This window comes from Tachysurus vachellii, chromosome 9 (assembly GCF_030014155.1).
Source record: "Tachysurus vachellii isolate PV-2020 chromosome 9, HZAU_Pvac_v1, whole genome shotgun sequence".
In the NCBI taxonomy this organism is placed as follows: Eukaryota; Metazoa; Chordata; class Actinopteri; order Siluriformes; family Bagridae; genus Tachysurus; species Tachysurus vachellii.
The window spans coordinates 19,546,196-19,573,710 of NC_083468.1; the positions used below are offsets into that span (position 1 = coordinate 19,546,196).

The following is a 27,515-nucleotide window of genomic DNA, read 5'->3' on the forward strand; positions in this document are numbered from 1 at the left end:
GGAATTATTTTAATGAGTAAAATGCTTAAAATCTAGTGAACTGCATCACTAATTAATAACAGCGTTTTGTTTTGCTTCTCTGCTTCTCTGCTTTTCTCTTTTCTCCTTGTCATAAAGGCATAAAAATGGCAGTTAATCCAGATGATTCAATATAAACTTGACATTAAGGCAGATGAATAATGACGCGTGCTGTAGACTGCAGGAAAAAAACAGAGATTTTATTCACACAGGATTTGCAAAAGTACTGCAAATTTCTGTAGCACCTTCTGTATTCATGATGTTTTATTGCTGCAGTTTTAACATTATACAAAACCAAAATTCTATCTAAAAATCCATATGAAGGTATTGTACGTATGTAATTATGATCACGTGATCATATATTATACAGCATGTCAGGTGACATAATGTAGTAAATATTACTTATAACTTAGTAATATATTATAACACAGGGTCTGTTATAGCATCTGTATCTTTTTTTATAATTATTTCAGATTTTAGGAAGGAGTCTCTAGGAGTTAGTGTGTATATTTATTTATTTATTTATTTCATCTGCGTCTGAAACCGCTTACTTCCATCCAATAATTAGGCGAAGTAGTGCTTAGGGGGCTTTAGGGGGGCTTAGCCCTCAGTGAGAATTTAAAACAAGAAGAGTTTTATATTATATGACCACTCTGGTAATAAGAAAAGTGAAATTTCACTGCTTTTGGTTGCCGTCTTTGCGGCGATTAACATTATAGATAAACGCTTCCAGCTCTGACTGCGCGTGCACGCTGCGCGTACCTGTGCTTCTTCGTTCAAATAACGCACTTTTGAAAGACTACAACGCACGCGCGTAAAAGCAAAGTAAAAAAATCGCTCTTGGGTCAAACTGATAAATAATTTTCTTTCCCATCCACGACATGTCCTGCATTTTAACGTAATTTTTATTGTTTATTTATGAAAGTAAAAATTATACTTATAGTCTTAGGGTGGCTGAGATGACAGACAGGGGGCTGGAGACACCCTAAAAAAGGTCTAGAACCGCCCCTGGTTCCAAGGCACTCAAATTGTACAGAGAAAAATTATTTCCAAGAAATTTCATTTGCTGCTGAGACTAAGTGAGAACAGGATGAATATCTGTTTCCTAAGCATCCATACAGTATTCTCAGCTGCAGAAGACTTCTCCTAGAGGATCCCAAAACATTCCCAATCTAAATAACAATTTGTAAATAATTTGGAGGAATCTATGACAATTTTTTGAATGATAAAATAATGCCTGAGGTATTTGTGCACATACGTGTTCTTTGGTTTCCGGAGCCTGGGAAAGTGTATAAGGGTAGATGTAGCTTTGATACTTTCTCAGCTTTATCATACTTTAAATATTCCAAATAATCTGAAGAACAAATTCTATTGTTTACTAAGCAGTATGTGTATATACGAGAAAGGAAATGATGACTTTTCTATGTTACAGCACCTCAAATATAAAGCACCAAATAAAGTTAAGGATATCCAGTTTCTGTAGAAGTGTTGACTGGTTTTGTTGTGTAGGTCACCTATCAGAAAATAAGAGAATATTCATGTAAAACATTAATGTGTAGTGTGTAGATAATTATAATATGATGCAGCAAAATGGTAATGCATACAGGTCTGCATTAGTCTGAATTAATAGATTATAATCCATGGATGATATAAAATACAATATTGACGTCTCAACAAATCAAGAATTTCTCATAGTGTTGAACAAGTCCAAATGCCTTCTATCTTAATTTACGACCTTTGATTGAACTGCCAACGTTCCGATGAAATATGGGAGATACAGCAGAAATATATGCATATTAAAAAAATCTCAAGATCCAGATCCATTTATTTTAGCACGCAATGATGAGCTAATAAAATGCTCTTCACAGCTGTATGATTCCTCACGCAGCCAAGTACATTTTCAATGTCATTTTTCAACAACAAACAACCCTCACCTGCGTTTCAGCCTAAGTGCTTGTGATATTTCTCATAACCCACTGCAATATTGGCATTGCTTCCTGTTAGGAAGAAACAGCAAAGATTAAAAAACAAATTGTAAGTCTTAGAGGTTTCTTCCTATGACTAATTTGCTGTAGATATAAATTGGCAGTAATACTAACCTAGGGAATCCTTTTGCTCTTTGAAGTACTTCTGCCTAAGGCTACGACCATCTAGAGGGAGAACAGTTAGTATAGCTAAGGTAGAAGAGGTTGTGCACAATATTATATTACAGCATTATAGCTATATTTTATATCTCTCTAAGTAGTTACAAGTGTACATGCAATTACTGTATTTACTTGTGGCCTGGGAAATACCTCCATAAATACATATACAGTATATTCATCTTCTGTAAACACTTTATCCTGGTCAGGTCATGCTTAGTGAAGATGAATGAATGAATGAATATGTACATGCATTGTCCAATTTATAAGAGACACCTGTACACCTGCTATGCACATTACAGTGCATGATACACTTGCTCACATTAATTTTACTCTCGTCACTCAACCTATCTGCAGGGATTTGGAGCAAACCAGAGAACCCGGAGAAAATCCACACAAACACTGAATGAACATGTGAAATGTTAGACATACAGTATCCTGAGCTCAGGATGGAACCAGGTAAACTATAGTCTTCTTTATATAGTTCAGAAACCCAGAGCCTCCGTTTTGTTTTTGCTCATATATCTTTGTTAGTTTTCTGATTCCTTATTGCTGTACTAAATTGATCAATAAATGTATTTTTGTCATTTTCTCATTGGCTTACTGTGTGTGTTATTTTATTAATGGTGTAGTTTTTTTGTCTATGATTTAACATCATTATCAGAAATACGGAAATTGTTTCGGAAATACGGAAATTATTTTTCAGCAAAATCCAGCAGATGTAAGTTCTGGCACTTTAAAATCTGCTTAATCCTAAAAGTGAAAATGGAGACAATTGCATTTAAAGATTCCTTTCTGTCTGGAGGAGCACTGTGATCATTTTGACACTGCTATTTGATTACAGACTGAATTGATTAGGCTAAAATCCATTTCACTATGGCAGTCAGCCCAGCAACTTGATCACACTATGACAGCACACTTGAAAGGTTTTAGACACCTTTAGGTTGACTGCATTTAAGACTGAATTTGTTAAACAGGCTTCTTACCCATCACTTTCTTGATCTTTGCAGGGAGATTAATAAAATAATTAAATAAATTAAACAAAACAGCATATCCAAATCATTTTGGTGAAAAATTATAAATGTATAGCTTCTTACAGTAGAGACCTTAAAGTATGCATTAGATATAAAAACCCTAATTTTCACCAAAACCTCAGTTATTTCAGCTATTTTAAAGGAACTCATTTACATTGATATCTGACTGGTTTTCACAAATAAGATGATGAACAGGATATGAGATAACTGAGCTGAATTCAGACCCGCGTTTCCTCTCTGTTTGATACACTGGCCTCGGTTGGGAATGCCTGCGGTGGGGTTTCCAGGGTTAATGATGTGGCATTCATATCCGGTAGGACAGTGTAAGGGCTCATCCCCATCCTCTGTGGTGCTGCACGCCTCAGCTACAAACACCAAAATAAAGATAACAGCATGTTGGTAGATAAATATACATAATAAAAGCTGTTATATGATCAGGTCTGTGGTGTATTGGAGGTTTACATTATATGATGATGATGATTACTACTCACCCTGGAGAACCTCCTCTGGTCCGTCTAAGAGCCAGCCATTTCCACCAAGCCATCTTGGCTTTGGCTGCACCAACCAGTCCAGCACTGATCAATACACAGAAACACAGTGTGAGCAAACCTTTGGAAAACTTTTGTTAAAAAGGGAACCTCTAACTGCATTTAACTCTAGTTCTACACAGTTTAATATAGTAACTTCCAGAGAGTCCTCAAATACACCAAAAATAATTAGATGTTACTGCCTGCCTTTGCTACTTCCTGGACTCCTGGACTGACCACCATTTTTGTGCTTCGGATTGATGACTGTATGTATGTCTGCATGTGGGTGTTTATTCCTACCAGGTGGAGGCTGAACTGATTCCAGACAGGCATAGATGCAGCCATTGTAACAGCAGCGTTTGTGCCTTTCACACACTGAGTCCGAGCGACAGCTTGGAACCTCACACGCCCTCTCAGGAAGCATCTGAGGTGGAGGTGGGCACCGATCACTCTTCTGGTGTTGAGTGGACTGGGAGTTGTTTGGGTACTCATAGTCCTGCAGGGAAAGTCAGAACAATCCTTATTAATCATACATTCTCACAAATAAAGGTAATAAGCTGTATTGTTTGATTAGGAAGGGATCTTTTGCAAATTTAATTTAATATGGAAGGTGTGGTCCTTAGTATTCAATTATGTAATTTAAATTATTATCACAACTACACTACATTCACATTTAAAGGTCAAAGATAAGGTACAAAACAAGTACCCTTCATTGTACCACATCAGTGACAATGAAAAGTATTGTGTTTATTTCTGAGGGTCTTCAGGATCCTGTTCTAGAAACTTTGACATGCCACGCAATCTAAAAACTGTTGTTCTTCTTCTACACACTTAATGGTTGACTGGTTTCTAAGTTTGTAGTTAATCCTGGCATCATCAAGTCCTATAGATGGCGCAGTTTGTACTTTCTTATAACTTTGGCTTCAACACCTAAACCTTTGTAGGTGCAGACTCATTTCTCACAGTGTTCTCAAATGTCTCAGATTAATAATCATTTAGATATCGTGCTAACCACATTCTCAACAGTGTGTAAGTATTCAAATAAATAGTGAATTCTGCACAGATGAATCATGTTAAGAGGCCCCTTTCCCTGTCTCACTTGGGCGTAGGCTATGCTGTAGCTCTGCCAGGGATTTGTATTCATGTGAATCAAGGTCTGTAAAGCAGCCCTGTATGCACTGCTCTTAGTTCTCTGATCTTGGCATTCTTTCTATGCTTTCTATAGAAAGGCGAACCGGGGACCCCCATGACGTTAAAGTTCAGGACAAGAGATTTACTGTTATTACTGTTTGCCTACCTATAGTATAATAGAGACACTGTTCTTCACTGTTCCCCTTTAAAAGGGGAAAAGGCCATAGGGATTTGCAATAGAATTTCCGTTCTCTTTTTGCAGGAGTTGAAGGATGTGGGCTAATTCCACAAAGGCTTGACTTCGAAAATGGTCTAGAGCCAGGTTTCCAATAAGAGGTACTGTTTTTGACAGAATTGTCTCTGTCTCATAACCTCGCCTCACTATTGTCCTTTCTTTATGCCTGACTACAATCCAGGACTGCTTAATCATCTTGGCAGTTAACCTCTGAATGTAGGAAAAAGGATAAATTGTAATCTAGTCTGCATTCTGCAGGTTAAATCTACCCTGAATGTAGATACAGAAGTGTTTCTGTCTCAGAGTGCCAGTGTACTTTGATGCAGGGTTGCCAGGTCTGTGTGACCGATGCATATACTGTACCTTGCAGTTTAAAACTACTCCAAAACTCCCCAATTGTCAATAAATCCAGTAAAACTCATATACGCCAAAGTCATGATGACATTTGCACTATTATTTACATATTAACTTCTATTGATAGAATTAATCTAATGTATGCAAAAACCAACCCACATTAAAATAGCACTAACTTTCTGATGTGATATTGAAGCAGGATAAGGCAAGGCTGCCTTGTGTGTTTATTTCTTTGGCGGTGAAACAACCGTTAAAATGAAAGCAAATGTTTGGAATGGATATTCAAGCAGTTAAGTGTTTATATCAAATAGACAAACATTTGCTGTATAAAAGGAGTACAGATCAGCACTTTTTCAGTTGATATACTGCATTAGAAGGCAGCTGAGGACACTGGGCATACAAGTTATTTGATTTATTTAATTTGCATTCAGGACAGAAATATAAAGAATCCAATAAGAGGTCTAATCATGCTGTATTTTGCTTATTCTCTATGGCCATTTTTCGTGGAGATCTTGTTTTATAGCAAATAATTGGAATAAAATTGGAATAAAAATCAGGCTTCACTTGATAATTTTCATCCCCCTGGGCCGGTAGGTGTTGTATGATAGTGAAGACTAAACTGGTAGGTGGGAACTAGACTAAACTAAATTCAAGAGAATACGTTAGAGGGTCTGTGCATTAGAAATGTGCACCGCAGTGATGTTTTGTCCATAGAAAAAGAAAAGAAAGAAAAAAATGATTATTTTATTTTTAAAAACCCCAATGTTGGATAATTTCATTTTTCTGTAGTTTTTGATATGAAGTTGGGCTGAACTGTTATGTCATTGTGGAACTCCTACACACATTGACACCAAAGATTACAACATTGCAGTCCCAATTCAGTGTTCAATTCAGAATCATTCTGTTCCAATTATTAGTATTTTAAAGTGTGGATCCATGGACACTTTTTCATCTAACGTCACCCACAAATCCTAAAACAAATTTTAGAAAGGTGTAAATCTGTGAATGTGTGAAAATAAATAAAAAAATAAAACTTCTGAAGTATAAATTACGTAAAATATAATGAATAAGAACAGCTGAAATGCAGTGAGGACTTTGTTTTTATATAACTCTGCAACAATGCTATCTTCTTTCATGAGACATGTTAATATGTCCCAGTCCTTGCACACTCTTTTGCTACACACTCAAACGCATGTAGTTTTCTTCACAAAAAGAGTACATACCTTTACTTCGGAGTATAAGCAGGCAAGACTCTCTCCTGTCCATACTCACCTGATTACCTGATCACAAACAGCTGGACTCAATTACACCGTATCCAAGCTCACAGTATATAAGGTCATTCAGTTCACACTTTCATTGCAAAGTATAGGCTCTGTGTTGAAATACCAGTCTATACCAAGCTGGTGGTTATTGATGGACTTTCTTTTGATCTCGTTTCTGGTGTTCTCACCTTGCTTTTTCCTGCCCTAATTCATGTTGTTTGTTCACTCCCTGGCCTTTGCCTTGACTTTGACATTGCTTCTGGATTACCTCTTTGTTTTGTTTGCAAGTTCCAATAAAGCTCTTTATACCTGCACCTGTGTCCTTTTCTGCTGCCATGACATGGACATTTTTTCCTGGACAACCCTGGTTAGTGATATTAGCTCTTTGGGAAATTCATCTGGTGTATTACCACAAGTTCATGTAAATCTACTGAAAATGATTATACTGCATTACTATGTTGTTGACACTGAACTGCTTAGTGACTTCATTTTGTTTGAGGCTATGTTGTTAATAATGTCACCCTATTCTGCTCGAATCTGTGGTCACAAGCAGCAGCTGACTAGTTATACAGTATGTTTTTACTGTTTGTGACACACATTAAATGTCTTGTTAATATAATTTATATGTTTGTCTTATAAGTAAAAAATAAAAAACTGCATCCTTTTGCTCACTTATCTTCTCTTACGTTTCTTTACACTTCTTCTCTTCATTTTCATACTGAAGCCAGAACAAAATGGGTCTAGAACTTTACATAATCTGATGACTTGGTTAAGCTAAATGATCGTTTTTTTATGCATCGTTCTTCCAACCAAAATGTTTCTCATCTGCTGGTCACTTAAGCTTTTTTAAAAATGGCAGTTTATTTTAACACAGTGATCCTTCTGCCTAATTAGGAATAGCGTACTTTAGTTACAACTGGGATAGACACTGTGGCCCAGACAGTCTGACTTCATTCATAGCTCTTACAATTAAATAGATTATCTTTCAGTATCTTGTAGTATCTCCTTCCTGTTTGTAGTTAATGGTCCTGGGATCTCCATAAGACTGTGTGTTATTATGCAAGCTGGGATGATTTTCTTCCTGTTTGTTTCCTTCTCCTCTAATGTAGGGATGTCAGCAGCTCCATGATGAAAGTATTTACTGGCTACATCGTCTCTCACAGTGGGACAACCGCAGACTAGCTGCAGTCTTGAGAGACTCCTAAACAGATTTGTGATTTAAATCTGCTGTCCACATTTAGGTCGTGAGAGGTTGTTTTTTTTTTTTGACCAATTAGAGTTATATGATATGAAGTAACTTATGATAAAAACAATTTCAAAGTTTTAAATTAAGAATATTTTTTGCAATAAATATAGCAAGATGCTGTGATGTTCAGTGTTTTTTATTTTGCTGGAAATAATTGAATGGATTTTTACTTGATTCCTGTCTCGGAGGACTTTGAGTGTTGAAGTGTGCTTTAAATTTTAATTTCATACCTGCACATCTGGGGAAGCAGTGTACACAATGAACTCTTTTTCTTTCCTACATCTGGCTGATTGCTTGCTGCTTGACCTTGACTCAAAACTAGGAGGAGGATCTTACAAGTGATTGGCAGCTCAGAGGAAAGTGCACAGCCTCCATTCCTTTGACAGTGAAGTTAATTCCTTCTAATTATTTCCTCAAGCTCATCCTATCCTATCATAAACCCTGGACTGTAGTCATGCTTTGGAATGATTAGTGATTTGGCTGTGCATCTAAACCAAATTGCAAAAACTGCTTTTGCTTCAGTGATAACTACATGTTGGTCATGCCATCCTAAAATCCTGTTCCTTTGTAGCCAGGAAGCTGTAATGAACTAATTGAGTAACATTACCAAAATGTTACAGTTCTGAATGATTACCTCTTCAGCTGACTGAGATTACTGCGCAGTCTGCTGAAGAGTGAACACATGACTGTGGCTTTGTTAACTCGCTTAAGGTTCAAAGGTCTTCAGAGTGCAACTAGGAACCATTTGAATACTTTTCATTGTTGAAGCAAAATTACATTTTGGTTGAAGACATGTAGATTTTCATTTAGAAGATTTTATATTTAAAGATCAGTCCATCTACAACTTTTAGATTTTCACATCCATCCATCCATCCATCCATCCATCCATCCATCCATTCATTCATTCATCCATCAACACTGGGCACATGGCAGGATAAAATAGCTAATCATTGAGAGGAAAAGAGAAACAGAAAACCTATGAATTATTTTTACATGAAATAGAGAAGAGAACAACCATGGATTTGTATCAGTTGTCTTTTGTTAATGTCATTTTGTTTATTAGTTATAAGTTTGTTTTTAATCTGAGAAAGTTGCAGAAGCTATATATAATGCTGCATAACACTGTTATAAAAGCAAATTTGATTACCACTTTAGTTGAAGGGCACTGAAATCAGTCATTCAGTTGGCATGCCGGCTTTGTAAATAATTCAAGTTGTATTGAAGTGGTGCTTAAGAAACATTTTGAAATAGAGCACCTGCATTTCAGCTTTTTTCTAATTCCTTTATGAAGATACATCAATTACACAAAACTACACAAAAGTCAAAAATAATAACTTCTGAGATAAAAGGTTTTAAACAATATTCTTAGCCATTAATGGTATCTGATGGCTTTACTCTTGTTTTGTTTAAAGCAATAAATGTCCCAGAAAATCAAGTTTTGAATTCATAAATCCTTCAGTATTGCTTTATAAAATATTTATGCAATACTTATGAATATGTTATGAACTCTGTATAATGTAGAAACCTTTTAAATAAAGAGAGAAATAATGTTTCATACTTCTATCCCATGTCCAATCAATACAAATGACATACATTCATATGAATTTACAAAAAAGTTTTCAGGCATTTTTAAAAAAATCTAATGAACAGACATTTCCTTAGACGATTCTGAATTTGTTTGCTGATCAGGATTGCGATTCATCCCGATTCTGTTTAGTGGGTTCTACCCTCCACTGGGTAGATAATCGTAATGTTCTACCCCACACACATCCCAGCTAACAATTTTCGTTTTCTGAACAATAAAATTATAACATATTTTGTGTCTCAGAATAAATTATTACTGAATATTCTCTGATTATTCAAGTAAATCTTTAGAAATGTTCTTACAACACTGCTGCAACATTATAACCATACAGTCATTTACACCATTAAGTATTTAGAATGTCATGTTTTTAAAAAATACTACTATAAAAAACACTTACAAGCAAACTTACAAGGCAGGACTCATTATTTCAGTTGGACTTTTGTAGAAAGTCGGAAATACTTTGAATTAAATGCTATGTCATTTTCAGCTTGCTGAGAAGATTTCTATAAACACAGCCTACAGATGATGTGGTTGCATTGTCAATATTTAGGGCAGCAGAAAAACATCATGGTAAAACCCTAACTGACAGACATTGTGTGTGCCTCTACCCAAAACATCTCCCCCTTTTTTTTTTTTTTTTTGTTGCTGTCAAAATCAGTCTGAATCTGCGAAATAAATAGGTGTGTACAGATGCTATGGAGGTCACACGTCCCTGTACATGCCCTGGCATGCATTATAAGCACAACATGTATCTACTTATAATACTGTATATTCTCAACCCAAGATAAACAGTAATGCAAGCAGTAAGGCTGGTAGTTACAAGTTTTTCTCTGTCACTAATTTCTTGTTTGGATCATACAGAAATATTTCTGAGTATCCCTTCATCCAGCTTGTTCTTTCACCTTCCCCCACTCACCTACTGTATATATATCTGGTGAATAGCTCTCAGAGACATGTTGATTTATTACCCAGGCCTGCAAAATGCTATGAGAAAAGCCATGCAGTGTGACGGCTGGTTCTATCTCTTCTGTTCCTTCAGCCATACTTCTACTGAAGCTCTCTCTACTGAAGCTGAAATAGTGCAGTGAATCTTCCTGACAAGTCCAACATTTCACTAAACACTAACTAAAGTCTAGGAACTCCAGCTTCACCCTTAATCCAGCCGACATGGTGTTTCTGTGTCCTTCCTTTAGTCCTGTTTGGTTATTATTCAAGTCTCACTGACTGCAGGATGTGAAATTTAGTGAACATTCAGTGCTGTTAATGTGGCGTACTTTTGCTTAGGCGTGCAGAATTTTTTGCTGGGTCATGTGTGCACAAATCCCAAAATGCATTAGCTTTTCTATGCTGCATATTACTGCATATAATCAGAAGGAAGCTCAGTGCCAGGTGGACCACACAGAGAACAGTACTGGCTTGACATGCACATCCACAAATATCCACTTTATTTGCAATAAAAATTTCACTGTAGGAAATGTCACCTTCTGAGCTTCTGCTTTATGGGGAACAAGACAGAAAGAAATGCTTATGGCTGGCTGCCCTAATCATGCTCTATAGTCCAACCCCGCTTCATCATTTCATGTGAAGTATTTTGCAAAGAGCCAGAAAGAAAAAAAAGGAAAGATAAAAAGCCAGAAAGGAAAGATGATGTTTTTATAGGGGAAGATTGAATAAATGAACCAGTGCCTCTACTTGTCCTAAATGTACCGGCTTTGTTAAAAGTGTGCATGTCAGGATAATAGAGCTGTGCAGCATCACATACGCTGTCCATCTTTAGCCCCTATTGTGCTCATGTGAGCTAAAAAGCAGATGTCAAAACAAATTCCCACTTTGAAAGCCTGAGAACACACACACACACTCACACACACACACACACACACACACACACACACACACACACACACTACTCAGACACATTTACACAATCTATATATTCAGTAAAATTAACTTTGAATAAAGACATTTGATCCTAAGGCTTTTTGTAAACCATTCCATCTTTCCCATTAAACTAAACTTTGCCAGTAGACCCTGTGTAAACTCCTAAAGTATTGGCTCCCATCATAAAAATGAAGGAAACATTACATATATCAGTTTAAAATTTCCACTCAAATGACTGGAGAAACAGTTTATATTCTCATAAGAACTCCTTGCCTTTACCTAGATTTTGGAGTAAACATTTGAGGTTGCATGCATGTACAATCTGAATATTCCCTAGGAATATGAATAAAAACAGAAAGATTCTTAAAAATAAAATGGTACATATGTTTAATCTTGAAATATTTCACATTCACTTTAAATTCATTTTGACTGTGTCTGTAGATATGCATAAAATGAATAAATATCTGACCCTGACCTTCTGGCTGAGTCCTCTTCTCCTGAGTCTGCGTTTGCTCTCTGTGCCGGTGACGAGCAGCAGCAGGCAGACGATCAGGGCTAGCCGGCTTGGGATCTGTGTGCCTGCCATGGCCTTTCTCCTTCACTTGCTCCTCTCTTTTCTGTCTTTTCGCCTCTTCTTGCTCTCCTTTTGACTCCCACGCTTTAAAGTTTTTGTCTTGCTGTCTCGACTCTTGCCAGTTTTTTTTTGTCCGTGTGTGTTTATACTGTGGTTTCCTTTTGGAGTTTGTGTGTAAGTGAGCGTGTGAGTGAATGCATGTATTTCCTCGTGGTTGCCCCACAGCCTGTAAACCAGTTCTGGCTTGAGGTCTCTGTCCTTGTTGCACTTACACAAACTCGCTCATACTGAAGAGGGCTTTATGTCTGGCAGAACAAAATAGAGGGAAGGTGAGAGGAGACGCAGTATTAGAGCGTGGGGAGGGTTGTTGGGGTGTTGTGAGGGGAAGGAAAGTATAAGAAGTATAGAAAAGTGAGGGAAATGAGGCAGCTGCCTCTGTGTTGGATATTATGAGGAGGGGTTAAACATATCTTCTGGCATGGCACGCACGTGGTTCTTTCACATGGAGAGAGAGAGAGAGAGAGAGAGAGAGAGAGAGAGAGAGAGAGAAATGGGTATAAAATCCAGGATTATTAGATACAAGGTGATGGAAAAGGTATATTTGTGTATTTATGTGTACTCTATCTGCTAAATCCAGAGACTGTGTGTTTGAAGAGTGCGTTATCTTTAATGTCAGGGTAGATTTTCGCATTATTTAAGCATGATGTGTGTTAAACTACAGAAAAGGGGCCTCTTGGCTTTGAACATCAATGTTCATTCTTAAAGTAGGGCACCCCCCGCTGTGCCTTACTCCCTGTGAACCACTTTTATAGTGTTGAAAGGGAAAAAAAGACAGCTCAAATCACTGTTACTATCCATTTTACTGCAGAGAGACATGACCAAGTGAGATTACGGAGAGAGCAAGAAATGAGCACCATGTATTACTCTCACAGTGAGGACGCTCAAGCATGAGCATGTCTTTTCAATATGAGCAGCTGAGAGGTCGATGAAAATTTTCACAGCATGCATTTTGTTCAAATTGCACGGCACAGGCAATGACAATAGCCTTTTCAACAGTGGTCGGGAAAAACAGATCAATTCGGTCTTGCTTTCATTGGAATTATCAGTTTGGCAAAGCAACAGGGTTTAAGTTGTTTTTCCTGATCACAGGTAAAAAGCACTAAGTTAAAAATATATCATGTTCTACATACAAAAAGTAAATTGTTTGCAAACATCGCATAGCGAATATCACCTTGTGATCATTATTCATGCTGTGTTAGTGGTTTGTAATAATTAGACTTCTTAACAATATAATAAATGAACAGATAGAGAAAACAGAGTCAGTTTGTGTCACAACAGGTGTGCCTTTGCTTTCAGAGATGTTCTGCTACGGTCCCATGCTTCCAACTTGCTAGTGTTCCAGCTGGACTCAACCAGATGGAGCTGAGTAGAACAGACACCATGGTCAGGTCAGTCATTTATCCAATATGAATACGATTATAAATACAGACTCATTAACATTGATGCTGAATCTGGAAACGTGAAGGCTCGGCGGAGAAGGCTCCAGCACACCCTTTTTTCTGCTTGAACAATCAGCAACATCTGCTGAGCAGAAGTGAACCATATGAAGATGAAAGTTGACATGAAATGTGAGACATATGAATTTAATCATGAATGGTTAAGTGAACCAATTTCTCGTTCAATACTATATGTGGAGGAAAGGGCATGTGTATAAACAATAATATATATTATTTTTATATAATTATAGACTATTTATTATTTTGGGAAGCACCTTTGCGTTACACTTTCTAGAATTTCTTTACATGTGAAGCAGTAAATTTAAACTAAGCAGACTACTTTATGATATAATTTTATTGCTTGTATTGAGGTGATTATTTTTGAAGCCACAATATATTATTTTTATGCTTATATTAATTATTTATTATTTAATTATATATATATTTGCCTTACAGTAATCTACACCTGACTTTAAAAGAGATTGCGGTTACTATAAATCCCTTCATATATAACGTTGTTTTCAACATATGTAATAATTGTGACAGTATATCTGCTATCTTTCTAAGATGAGTTGATAGTCATCTAATTTCTCTGAACCCCACAGGTTTGCAGATGTGTAGCAGAATGCAGTGCATCAAAATAAGTGATTACCCTCATCTAGAGTGCATTTGTTTAAACCTGTGATTTTATCTGCCTCTTGTCTGTGAATAAGGTTCATGATCTATGTCTTGATAAAGGAAACAAAAGGCCTGGCACCATTCAGTTTTCTTTGGAGAGAGACCAGAGATATGTGTGTGAGGATGTTCTGGTTGTAATAGAAAAAAAAATGCTGCATCGCCATCAGAGTTTCTTGTTTAGTCTTCATTCATTTCACTGTCTGTGTGTCTTATATAAATACCTAGAATGTGCATGTAGGCATAACTGGTGTGATTTGTATGAACCTGGCAAGTGTGTATGTGAAATGCAAAGATTCTTGAACTTCTGTTAATCTGTTAACAAATGTGTTAAAAAAATTGTGTTAACCCATCTCAAGAAAATTGAGCTTTATTGTGCTTTACAATATTTGAACTCACAGATTTGACTTTTTAGAATAGAATTAGCAAAAAGGAAATAGCATCCATAGTAATGACAAAGTCACTAAGACTTCAATTTATAATTTGTAGAACGTTAGAAAGTGGTCTCCTCTGTCCACAATACAATATCATTAAAACTACAGAAACAACAATAAGAGAACGTACTTTTCTTCCTCTCGATGTCTTCAGCAAATGAGATGTATAAGATATTAAATGGATTCAAGCATTAATAAAATGATTTTACAGGTATTTTATATCAAGAAGAAGGTGCTATAGATATACTGTTTGATCAAAAGTTTGTAAACACCTGACCTTCACACTCATTTGAGGGTCTTCATCAAATTCTTGCCACAAAGATGGAAACACACAAGGATGCCTTTGGATGTTATAGCACTACAATTTCTCTGCACTGCAACTAAGCAGCCCATATATCCATTTTCCAGCATGACAATGCCCCTGTTCACAAGCCGAGATCCAGGAAGACATGATGGATAAGGTTGGAGTGGAACTCAAGTGTCTTGCACAGGTCCCTGACCTCAACCCTACTAAAGACCTTTGGGATGAACTTGGATCATGTGACATCAGTGCCTGAGGTGACTAATGCTCTTCTGGGTAAATGAACACAAATTCCCTACATACACATTTCATCTAGTGATAATCGTTCCCAGAAGAGCAGAGTTTATAAATAAAACTGGACTGGGACTAAATCTGGATTGAGATGCTCAACAAGAACATATGGAGGTTTATTAATTAATAGTCTTAATTAGGTATATAAGTTAAATATACAACTTTTTTTACCTTACGAATGCCAACCCATGCTTTCAAAAATAGAAAAGAAATAAGTTAAAAGTAACCTACAGATTTGTTATATAGAGCATAGATATTTTTTTTTAATTCATTACAATTAAATTTATTTGTATAGTTCTTAACATTTTACATTGTCTCGAAGCAGCTTTACAGAAGTATAGAAACCAAAGGAAAATCAATAAATAAATAAATACTGTATATACTGTACAATTTGTCCCATTAATGTAGCACTAATATCATGTGTGACATACTGCTAACAGTCTTCATTCAGTTAGGGTTTCTCCATTTATCCTGAGAAAAGTGTTTGAGATGCAGTTTAGCTTTACAGCCTCCCAGGCTTGTGAGTTTGTGCCCCACTACGAGCTCATTATCCTAACCTCCTACAGCTGTCCATATCACTCGGAATTAGGCAATATTCCTACATCTGCTCTAATCAGCACCACCTAGCCACCTTATGAGCAGAGAGAAGAGAAAACAATAGAAAAAGAAAGGGAAAATATAAAAAGAAGGTACTCTGCTGGGGCATTTTCTTCTCTTGCAATTGATTTCCTCTTGTTTTTAGCTTCACTCTTTTACTCAGCATGGTTCCTAGTTCTGATTTTCTTTCCGTCCTGGTGGCTTGAAGGTGTCCTTCATTATTTAACCTTCCAGTGGATATCAGTGAAGTCTCTCCTGTTGTTTTATTGTAAGCTACTGCACTGTTACAGTATTCTATCACTTGATCCTTAAGCCATACACGCTCAGTTCACCCTCTTTGAATTACAGCCAAGTTGAATTCCACACGATGACCCATGTGATCGAGGTCACACAGAAAGCATTTGGTTGCTTCTACAGGGTCTAGCTGGCAGGGAGTCCACCCTCAAGGTCATATTTAGGGGCCCTGGCTTAAAGGGGAGAGTTTAAGGTTGGCATAGCCATTGAGAATCCTATGGAGCCACTTAGCTGTGGCCAATCAACTGTTTCCAATTAGGAACTTCAAAGAGGACACTGTCCATTCAAGTTCAGCAGAAAAAATGTCTCAGGATTCATTCATGTGGCATTGCGTGCCTTGTGTGTTCAATGTTTTTTTTTCTTCTTTCAATTCCTTGGATGGCAGAGAAAACAGATGTAAACAACCAATCTGCTTTGACATGAGAAAAGATTTTGTTGGGAAGATCTTAGGCACTGTCACTCTGGAAACACAACACTGTTAACTGTTGAGGTCTGGACTTCCAATTACAGAAAATAAAATGTTGTGCATAAGATTAGATATCTACAATCAAACCACCTTAACACTGAATTCTAATTTACATATGGCAATTTGAAAGCATATTTAATTTGTTTAGAGTCACAAACCGCAGGTAAGAGGCCAAGAACCAAAGGGTTGATTGAAGGTTAAACGGTTCAAAGGACTAAAAGCTTTTTGTTTTTTTCCCCCCGGAACAGGATCTTTAGATGTGAGGACGGAAATGTGGGGGCAATTTTGTTTGATCTTCCTTTTCACATTTTATCTGATAATAGGAGGGTACTCCTCCTTCTCTAAGTGGTGTGTGTGTGTGTGTGTGTGTGTGTGTGTGTGTGTGTGTTTGTGTGTGTGTGAGAGAGAGAGAGAGAGAGAGAGAGAGACAGAGACAGAGACAGAGAGAGAGACTGTATGTTTGCTTCTCTATGACTGCCTTGTTTATAAAAAAAAAAAAGATAATTAAAAAATTTAAATATATATTTATATATATATATATATAGTCTCTCCCTATATCCCTTTAAGGGAAGATCTGGCATGCTACTGTTACCTGGGGAGCTGTATCCACATTCAGCAGGTAATTGAAATGAATTTATTAATGACACTTAACCCGTAAAACTCTCATCAGAGGATCCAGTGTTACATCATACTTTTTCTAACCTCACTTCATCTTCATTTTTCAAATCTGTACAGTTGCTGAGAACAGTTTTAATAGTTACTAATTAGTATGCTTTTAGATGAATAACTGAATAATAAATTATGACTAAAGATTTAGACTAAATGAAAGGTCAATGTGGGGTTGATGAACCAAAATTATTACATTTATTACTGAATTCTTAAAGTTATTAGTTTTTTGACTGGTCATTTCAATTTGAATGGGTTTAATCCAAATCTCAATAACTAAAATAATTTCAATTCAATTCAAGTTTTTTCAATTCAATTCAATAAGTCAGCCTGTAATTAATTTCAGCTCTGATCTAATGTGTTCTGTGTTAAAGATTTCAGTCTCTAATAAATAGTCAGAATGCCCATTTACAGGTACAATAATAGCCAGAATATTATAAATATATAAATAAATCTGTGAAATGTATAGTTAAAGAGTTTTGTGGCTCCAAAAAGCTTGAGTATCACTGAAATACAAAAGTGTGTGACTGGATGAGTGTTTCTACTGTAATATATTATATATATATACACAGATGTTCTCAGACTTTGCTCTGAGAGAGAGAGAGAGAGAGAGAGAGAGAGAGAGAGAGAGCGAGAGTCATGTAAAATATATATGTTTTAAAGACTGCAAGCCTTGTTTGTAAATCTGCTTAATATAGCCAAGCCTCAGTGTGTCATTTATTTTCAAGATTTATAGAGGCGATGAAGCAGAACTTATTTATGTTATTCCAAGAGTCAGATTTCTATCATAAGCCTTCAGATATTTTCTGGGTTAAAAGTCACTTATCTGTGAAAACCATGAAAAAACCTACCAAAAACATCAGATGTTGGGAAAAGATATTTTCTTATATTCTCTTGAAAGTATGCTTTGAAATCCTGTACAAATCACTTTGCTCTGAGAGGCTGCATCCTCTTTCATAACACTGGATAAACAAGAAACATGTGTGGCTTATGTGTCTAAGAGATAGCACTTACTACTGAATGCATTAGTGTTAAGGCCTCGAAACAACATTATACACAATTTGATTATGGGGTCACTTATCTTTACAGATTTAGGAACATTTTCACGAACAATTACGTTATGATCACTACATAACAGCGCAGATTAGATATGGAGCTAGTAGTACTAGTCTGATTTGTAGGACAAAAAGTTATTTTGAGTGCTTACTCCTGATCAGCACTAGAGGGCAATCAGAAAGAGCATTCCTCTTTGCCTAAATCTCCTTAATGCAAATGACTCAAAACTCACTCATGCATATTTGATGTTTGTATGTTAGATGAAAAGGTTAACTTTAGATCGCTTCAGTTCATCGTTCAAAAACAGTTCACTGAATAAAGATTGTTATCAGTTAAATGTTTCTGAATTGGGCTTCTTAGACTCAGATGCTCTCAAAGCCAAAGACATTTAGAAAGAAAGCACAACATCTTCTAGTGAACATGATTTTAAACTGAAAATGTACCAAAGAAAGCTTTCCAAACATCACATTCTACAAAGAAAGTGTGTACACACGCAGAATCACATTTAAGGCTTGGTTTTAACATACAGCTGAATAAATGATTATGCCGTGTCCATGACCGCAAATATTACAAGTGATGAAGTTCCTTTCAATCAAAAATAAATTATCCTGTTTTTCATGCATTTTGTATACAGATTTCTAGCATACTACACTGAATAGCATAATAATTTATAAAGCATTCACTTTTTTTTACTATAGTTACATGGTTTTACATTAAAATTGATGTAGGTATCTACACATTACTTTATTCAACAAACTGGACAACTTAAAAACACAGAATTTCCAACAAAAATGATTTACTCAACTCCATCAGAGAGGTTTTCAGACTTTGTGTGTTCCTGTATTAATTTCTCTCTAAGAATGATTAAGACTGATAGTATTTATAGACTCTACTGTATACTAAGGGATACTCATTAGACAGACATATTAATGAGCTTTAAATGTAAATGTAGGATGCTAACTTAACTTTTTCTGTACACTTTGTTTCCAATATTAACATCCTGAGTGCTGAATCACCTTCTGCATCAATTAAATTCTTACTGTGTTTAATTAACACCTCAGTTTTGTGTTCATTTGTATTAACACTACAGGTGTTAATTGAACGTTGGGTATTTTGCAGCATGTGGGAAAATGTTTCTCAGAAATCTACAGATGTGCGTTTATCCTGTGTATCAATGTACTATGTGTTGCTTATGCAATTCTATATTGCAATTGATCTACTTGAACCTTGGTGTCTGTGGATAATGCAGCAGCATGAGGCCTTTCCCCACATCCACACTAATAAGCGACAAAGAGAAAGGAGACCATTAGTTTTCCTTGTAGGCGCGTGACACTGAGCCACAATTTTAGTAACAAAGCAATAGCAATGCCAGAAACATTTTCTCAATTCTATGCAAATTAGGCATGAAACAGTAAGCTGACAAGTCCCAACAATTGGCTCGAATGATTCATTAGACCGCTGGGATTAGTTACCATTTACTGTTTAAAAAACAGAAGAAAAACATATATCTGTGTTATTTTATTTTTTCCTTATATATACAACATCTCATTAAATGTGTATAGAGGCAAAGTAAAGTTTCGAAGGAAGTAGAAAAGATGGCTTCGAAAGATTCGCCTGGTAAGTCTATGTTCTAGTACAATTAGCTAGCTTTGCTAAGCTTCCAATAAAGCATATACAAAACCTAGTACGTAACACGTAATTCAAAAAACAAAATTCAAAAATAATTAGCATTTCATTAACGTAATTAAATTGTTTTAGTGTTAGTAACTGTACACACTGTGAACATTTTACACCTATTCATTTTGGCAATTAATTAATCAGCCAATCATGTGGCAGCAGGACAGTGCATAAACATCTTGCAGACATGGGCCAGCATCTTCTGGTAATGGACATTTCTTTAATTGGACAGGTAAAGACTGGAAAAATGTAGCCTGATCTGATGAATCTTAATTTTTGCTGAGGTACACAGATGGTAAGGTCAGAATTTGGCTCCAACAGCATGAATCCATGGACACAACCTGCCTTGTGTCACCAGTCCAGGCTGGTGGAGGTGGTGTGATTGTGTAGGGAATGTCTCTTTGTCACACTTTGGGCTGTGAAATCCATCATTGCTTGAATGCCACAGACTATTTGTGTATTGTTACTGACCATGTGCATCCCTTTATTTCCACAGTTTGTCTGATAATACTTCCCACATAACAATGCAGCATGTCACAAAGTGATCTCAAACTGATTTCCTGAACATGATGATGAGTTCAGTGTTCTTCAGTGGTCTTCCCAGTCTCTGATTTGAATCCAGAAGAACAGCTATGGGATGTGAAAGATTCACAGCATGAAAGTCCATCCAGCCATCCATTTTCTACCGCTTATCCGGGGCCGGGTCGTGGGGGCAGCAGTCTAAGCAAGGACGCCCAGACTTCCCTCTCCCCAGACACTTCCTCCAGCTCTTCCGGGGGAATACCGAGGCGTTCCCAGGACAGCCGAGAGACATAGTCCCTCCAGCGTGTCCTAGGTCTTCCCCGGGGCCTCCTCCCGGTTGGACATGTCCGGAACACCTCCCCAGGGAGGCGTCCAGGAGGCATCCGGAACAGATGCCCGAGCCACCTTAGCTGACTCCTCTCGATGTGGAGGAGCAGCGGCTCTACTCTGAGATCCTCCCGGGTGACCGGGCTCCTCACCCTGTCTCTAAGGGAGCGCCCAGCCACCCTGCGGAGGAAACTCATTTCGGCCGCCTGTATCCGGGATCTTGTCCTTTCGGTCATGACCCAAAGCTCATGACCATAGGTGAGGGTAGGAACGTAGATCGACTGGTAAATAGAGAGCTTCGCCTTGCGGCTCAGCTCTTTCTTCACCACAACAGACCGGTACATCGACCGCATCACTGCAGAAGATGCACCGATCCGCCTGTCGATCTCCCACTCCATCCTTCCCTCACTCGTGAACAAGACCCCAAGATACTTAAACTCCTCCACTTGAGGCAGGAGCTCTCCACCAACCTGAAGGGGGCAAGCCACCCTTTTCCGGTTGAGAACCATGGCCTCAGACTTGGAGGTGCTGATTCTCATCCCCGCCGCTTCACACTCGGCTGCAAACCGTCCCAGTGCACGCTGAAGGTCCTGATTTGAGGATGCCAACAGGACAACATCATCTGCAAAAAGCATAGACGAAATCCTATGGTCCCCAAACCGGACTCCCTCCGGCCCCCGACTGCGCCTAGAAATCCTGTCCATATAGATAATGAACAGGACCGGTGACAAAGGGCAGCCCTGCCGGAGTCCAACATGCACAGGGAACAAGTCTGACTTACTGCCGGCAATGCGAACCAAACTCCTGCTCCGGTCATATAGGGACCGGACAGCCCTTCAGCATGAAAGTTAACCTGAAAAACCTGAATGAATTATGTGATGCAATCACGTCAACATGGAGCACAATCTCAAAGGAATCTCACATCATATGCAATCCATACCACAAAAAAAAAAAAAAAAAAAAAAATTAAGCCGTATCAGTATAGTGTTTCTAATATAAATAGTATAGAGCTTTTACCAATTCTAAAATAAAATTGCAAAAGTAAGTGACACAAGCCACATTGCTACTTAGCTTCCTTAGGAGAACTCTCCTAGGGATAGATCATCAGACACAGTGAGGCTGATGTATATGTCATATTAATTCAAAATCATAATTACAGTAGTTTTGCCAAGTTCCACACTGTCAGTCACAGCATATAGCAGTAAGTGAAATCATTACTCCAGATGTTTCTACATCACCATTCGAATCCATTATTCCTGTTTTCTTTTTAAACTTTTTTCTAAGCTGAGGAAGGTGTTTCTTAGTTTTGTTTGCCATGTGACTTCCTGGAAATCTAATGCAGCTGGAGCATTGCAGAGATTATAAGAGCAGTGCCTTCCTGCAGAATGCCTGTGCTAAAGCTGCTGGTTTTGTCTATAAAGCCTCCTGGAGTCATAGAGGTGACATTTTTAATGTTATTCAAGCAGTGTTCAAAATTCATTGTGTGTTAAACCAGCTTAAGAGTAAAATCACAATAAAGAGATTAGCCTGCACACTGGGTCCTATTTTAGCAACACTTTTCCCTTCTGCATGATTTGTGCAGCTTCATGCTGAATGCTAATTTGAGGTCATAAATGCAGCACAGCTTGTTTAAAGTCACTGGTTTTCTGATTCTTGTCTTATCTAGCAAGTTTATTTGAGTGCATGTAATGTATATCCTAAAGCATTGACACAATTTCTGCATTCCCAATGACACTGATTAATGTGTTAGCATCTAGACAAACTAATTTACTGCATAACTCCACAGATCATTTCAGATGTATGCAAACACTTTTAGTATAAAACTTTTGTTTATTTGTTTTAATGGCACAAGTTTAGCACTGTTTAGCAGACACAAAGCATTACCACAGATGATTGCTGCCACAGCATGCAGTGCTATTTCTCACTACCACCTTGATTGATTTGGTGCCATTGCCATGCTCTTGTGATATATTGTTAGAATATTGTTTGTGAGCAAGGCTACATATTGCACACAGAAAACTTAAGGAGAGTTACACTCTATAAAACATGCCATAAATTTGTGTTAGCAACAGCTATGACAAAGGATAAGAAAGAACATTTTTCTGGTAACCAATAATGCATGAAATTAACACAGCCGTGTCAGAGAGGAAGAGGGAGAGAAATGGTATTTGACGGATTCTGTGTAAGGTGCTTTTCTTTCTGCATTCTAAGTCATATTGAGCATAGTTTAAATCCTCATAATCTTTGCAGCATTTTTATTCAGTGATAAAATTTGAAGGCGATACTGCTGTGTATTACTGTCATGACTGCACTTCAATAAAATGCATTTGCTTCGGCAAAAAAAAAAAAAAAAGCATTGCATTACGGTGCAAGGAATAGAGCAGGAGCAAAGAAATCAAACATTGCAAACAAACAATGAGTAAACCATGAAATAAGGGTTGTCAAGTAACTATGTGTAGTCAACATAGTGTAGAATCTTGCTTCTTAGGGGCTTCTGGTCTACTGCTGGATTTTCTTCATGAGTCAGGAGCCTCCATGCAGTTCATGGTCTATTTGGGAGAGGGACTGTAGATTGAGTCTGCCTGGATCTGTTGAAAGCTCACCAGAGAGGATAGTCAGTGGCCACAGAAGTGCACCACACTCACATGGGCAGCTGCACAGCTCCCAACACTAGCATGGCACCCCTCCAGGAATAATGGTCCACTAGAAATTGGAAGAAAAGTGTGAAAAGGAAAGTGACGATTCATTCACCTGTGCTGGAAAGAAATTTGGCAACAGGCTGCGGATTCTAAAAATAGCAGCCCAGCATGGCTACAGTGGGGGTTCAGGTCAGAGCATATCCAAAACCTGTGGAAAACAACAGTAAAGAAAGAGGGCAATTGTATCAGAAACAGATTGGACAGTTTAGATATGGAGTCATAGCTGTCATAAAGGCACAATACATACAATGTATTACCATAATGAAATGCTTACTTCAGGAATCAAGCTTCCTTGATTAAAAAAAAAAATACTGTTTACAAACCTAAAGTGCAGACAAATAATTTTATCTATCAAACATGCATAGTAAGTGTGTAAACCTCAGCCTTTGACATGGTACGACATGATTTCATTTCATAATGTAACAATTTGATATTTGACAATATCTGTGAATCTGCATATAATATAATATGATATAATTTGATTTAGAAGTGTCAGATAAATATACGTCCAGCACTGGTGTATCAGAGTTATGGGCAAATCACATATTCTGATTATATATGATTTATAATCAATTAAAGATTAATTCATTATTCGATTTATGCATTGATTTGTACCAGAATGAAAAAAATGGGTGCATCAGTCTAAGTTATCAGTCCAGATTATTGCATCCTTAATACATTAATAAGAACCTCTGATGATTAAAGAAAGGCTAGTAAGCAAAGCAAAACCTTGATCACCCTCCCCCCAATCCCCCAGACAGGGTAGGCGAAAGTGAAAATTGAAAAAGCCAGTGGTTTGAAAATTCCTCTGCAATATTAATTATGTAAGGTCTGTTTTGTTCAGTGACTATATAGGCAGTAAAAGGAAACTCTTTCAGTGCATAGAGATGCTATTATATCTCTAACATCAAAGTGAGAGCGGCATGGATGACTGCGGATCTTAATAATTATGTGTACAGCATTTGTTGAAAATGTTCTATATAGAAGGAATTTACTGTCTGTAAAGATCTGGGAAATAATCACTACATTCTGAAAGCCCTACATGATGATGAAGCCTTTGAAGACGATGTATAGGTGAGAACTCAGGTTCTCATTCTGAGTTTAGCAAATAGTGGAGTGTATTCATTGTTCAGTTTCTCTTTCATTATATATCACAGATATTAGTATTATATTGTTGTATATAATGGGTTATATTTAAGCAGTTCAGGATCTTGGTGATGTTTGAAATTTCAAATCAATTCCATTGACACTCTTTGCTCTTGGAAATTAATAGTGACATCCCTGCTTAGATACACACCATACTACCAGATTCATTCCCTCCTCTCAACTTGCTGATTGACAGTTGTTGTTGTTACCCTATCACTGTGAGTGAACAGGGAAAGCAGGTGAATGTCACTAAAATGAATAGTTGTACATTCTTGTATTTCTTCAACCTACATTTTTTGGTCTGCTTACTGGTTTTAAGAATGAACCACAACAATCTGACTTTTTAATTAAAACAAAACACTACAAAGGTTTGTGAAAGGTGTGGTTTCTGCCCAGCACCTTGAATGTCAAAGTGAAATTTAATAAAGCAAAAGTAAATAGCAGGACTAATAGGAGAAAGAGAGCGATAAGTCAAATAGTGAGATGTTTCTCAGTGGCAGTCCTTTTACCTGTCCGAAAGCCCACAGTGATGTATAGTTGGAGCAGATTTTGAGTGTATACTCCACCAACCCTGCCACACTGCTCAGCAGTCCTCCCAGCATCACCACAACTCTGTGGCCAATACATGCACTGAACGCAGAGCCAACTGGAGCCGAATCAGAGAAACACAGGAAACACATTTCATGAACTATTATCCTTGCTTCAGTGGATAATCTCACCTGAATAGCGTAGATTTGTACCTGTTCTGTTCATAAAGAATTGTCCTGTGCTAGTTGCTGTACTCTTGATCATAATGAACATATTGATTTTTACAGGAAATTTGTAGAAAAAATATTTTTATTTTAGAATTCCACTATCCAATGTCACTCAGAAGAAAATGGGTTCCCTTTTGAGTTTTTCAGCCTCATGATATCTCAGGGCATTGCCTCTAGCTTGACCATTCTGAATCTACAGTAAGTCTACGTTCAGCAATCTGTTAACATGATTTAGAAAAATGTCTATTGTTAAAGTGCTATACATATAAAATAAAATTTAAATACTATAAAGAAAGAAGCTACAAAACCATGACAGGGCATAAAACCAAATATACAGAGTGCAGCAGAAGGAATACGAGAAATCATTTATTTTTTAGAGACTTTTGCTTCGCTGCACTTTGATCAGCTGAACTTTGTTTGACGCTACTTCTGAGGAACATGACTTAAACAAATGTCAAGAGATTACAAGTGATGCTTAGTGCAGAAATCATGCTGTAGTTCACAGATTGTCAAGATGTCGTGTGATGAAAGGTTTGTACAGAAGCACGTCTTGACATTTGTGGAGTTTGCTCTTATAGAATATTAATCAGTCTCTGCAAGGCCACAAGAGGTTCATGCAAAGTTGGGTGAGAATTTAAATCAGCAGCTGCCCTCTGGTGGTTAATGACACAGGTGTTCTCTCAGAAATGCATACATATTGTTTTTCGGGACACATCATAGTGACAGCATTAATCTAACAAACCTCATGGAATGTTTTTAACTCAAGAGAGCAGACCAAAATACAGTATAGACACAAATACATTAAAAATAACTTTATGTAAATGATTCACACACATTCTCACCACCAATCCATCAGCACACAAGCATAAACATGAATCTGATATGGTTGGATAACCAAAACATACCTTTTGGTGTATACAGTTGCTACAGAGATGGATGTTTGGCTGCCTGCCATTGTAGTGGTGGTAAAAGTGGTGGTAAAATTCCATTGGAAAACCTTTCAAAAGACTGGATTACACCAAACTTCAGCCCAAGCACAAGAAAGGCAGATATACAGTGAACCAGCCATATCCACCACCAGGAGGATATAGAGGTCTAATGGCACGTCTCTCCTTGGGTAGTGAAAAAGTGTATGGTATGCACTGCATCATAACATGTCTAGGAGAACTCATTCAGCATAGGATATTTATTACATAATTCATTACAAAGAAAACAGAGGGTGTCAGTTCATTTACAAACATAAGCGATTCAATAACTAAAACCACAGCAGTACTTGCTCTCCTGCCGAGTCTATTTAGATATAGGTATACTGTATATAGAAAGTAAGGCTTTCTTTTTGTTATAAAATTACCCTTTCGATAAATATCAGGGTTAATTGCGCTTACTCACACTACTGCACTGGTTAGTTTATATTATTACATATGGTGAATATGATATCTGTTCCTTGATTGATTGCTTATATGTCTTCTATATCCTAGCACTTAATCTGGATTTTGTGTTTAGTGTCTGCTCTCTCTGTTTTTCATACAACTACCTTTTCTTTTCTTCCGGCCAGTTGGTAGATATTTAGTTTCTGTATTGCTGGTTAAGAGCTAAAAGCATGCGAGGAATTATCATAGACTTTAGTGCACTTGAATTCAACAAATGCAGCTCTATTCAACAAATAAATAATATGATTTAGCCACTTTAGCTGGTTGATTCTAGCTTTTAGCTTTAGAGAAAACCCATCTTAATGTGCTAATGTGTTTTGCATTGATCTGGAAGGTGTGGAAAATGTGCACTATATTGAATAGGATATGTTTAATTTCATTAGGTGATTTAGAAGTTAATTTCATAACTTTCCTTTGTTCAAAGTTATTCAGAGTGCAGCAGTCAACTGGGCAAAAGTCTCAGATGTCCCTTTGAACTGTATAGAAAGAAGCGGAAAGGTGAAGATAATTGGATTATTTGTGTTAGTGAATGACTTGTTGCTTAGCTACCATGTTTGTTTTCTGCTTGGCTATGATATTGTTAGGTTATGTTAAGCAGGTGGAGACAGTAGGCTATTACTGGCCATAACAGGTCTACCAGCTCAGCCCTGCTCATTATAAAATATTACGGATGTGGAGGGTATGCATACAAATACTAT

The 27,515-nt window shown here is 37.2% G+C and overlaps 2 protein-coding genes across 2 annotated transcripts; both read right to left on the reverse strand.

The window, feature by feature from the left end:
* Nucleotides 1-525: 525 nt before the first annotated feature.
* wfdc1 (WAP four-disulfide core domain 1) lies at nucleotides 526-12,371 on the reverse strand. The gene is made up of 7 exons (XM_060878161.1): nucleotides 11,887-12,371; nucleotides 4,021-4,216; nucleotides 3,685-3,768; nucleotides 3,418-3,558; nucleotides 2,118-2,168; nucleotides 1,953-2,015; nucleotides 526-1,532 (listed from the first exon to the last, which is right to left on the reverse strand). The coding sequence occupies exons 1-6, from the start codon at nucleotides 11,995-11,997 to the stop codon at nucleotides 1,960-1,962; spliced, it is 639 nt and encodes a 212-aa protein (XP_060734144.1). The 5' UTR covers nucleotides 11,998-12,371; the 3' UTR covers nucleotides 526-1,532; nucleotides 1,953-1,959.
* A 9,716-nt stretch (nucleotides 12,372-22,087) lies between these two features.
* On the reverse strand, nucleotides 22,088-26,535 carry si:dkey-246g23.4 (uncharacterized protein LOC559426 homolog). The gene is given in 11 exon segments (XM_060877752.1): nucleotides 22,088-22,212; nucleotides 22,742-22,785; nucleotides 23,153-23,197; nucleotides 23,199-23,318; nucleotides 23,354-23,434; nucleotides 23,436-23,634; nucleotides 25,142-25,210; nucleotides 25,213-25,289; nucleotides 26,299-26,387; nucleotides 26,390-26,439; nucleotides 26,442-26,535. Coding segments are annotated over 11 exon segments (993 nt in total).
* Between the last annotated feature and the right edge of the window lie 980 nt (nucleotides 26,536-27,515).

Bases quoted from the DNA above. Each gene is read 5' to 3' on its own strand.
- wfdc1 (XM_060878161.1), bottom strand. From the start codon at position 11,997: ATGGCAGGCACACAGATCCCAAGCCGGCTAGCCCTGATCGTCTGCCTG. The intron at 3,769-4,020 runs GTAGGAATAAAC...TGTATTGATCAG, and splicing joins ATCAGTTCAGCCTCCACCTG to TGCTGGACTGGTTGGTGCAG. The intron at 2,016-2,117 runs GTTAGTATTACT...TCTTCCTAACAG, and splicing joins AGAGCAAAAGGATTCCCTAG to GAAGCAATGCCAATATTGCA.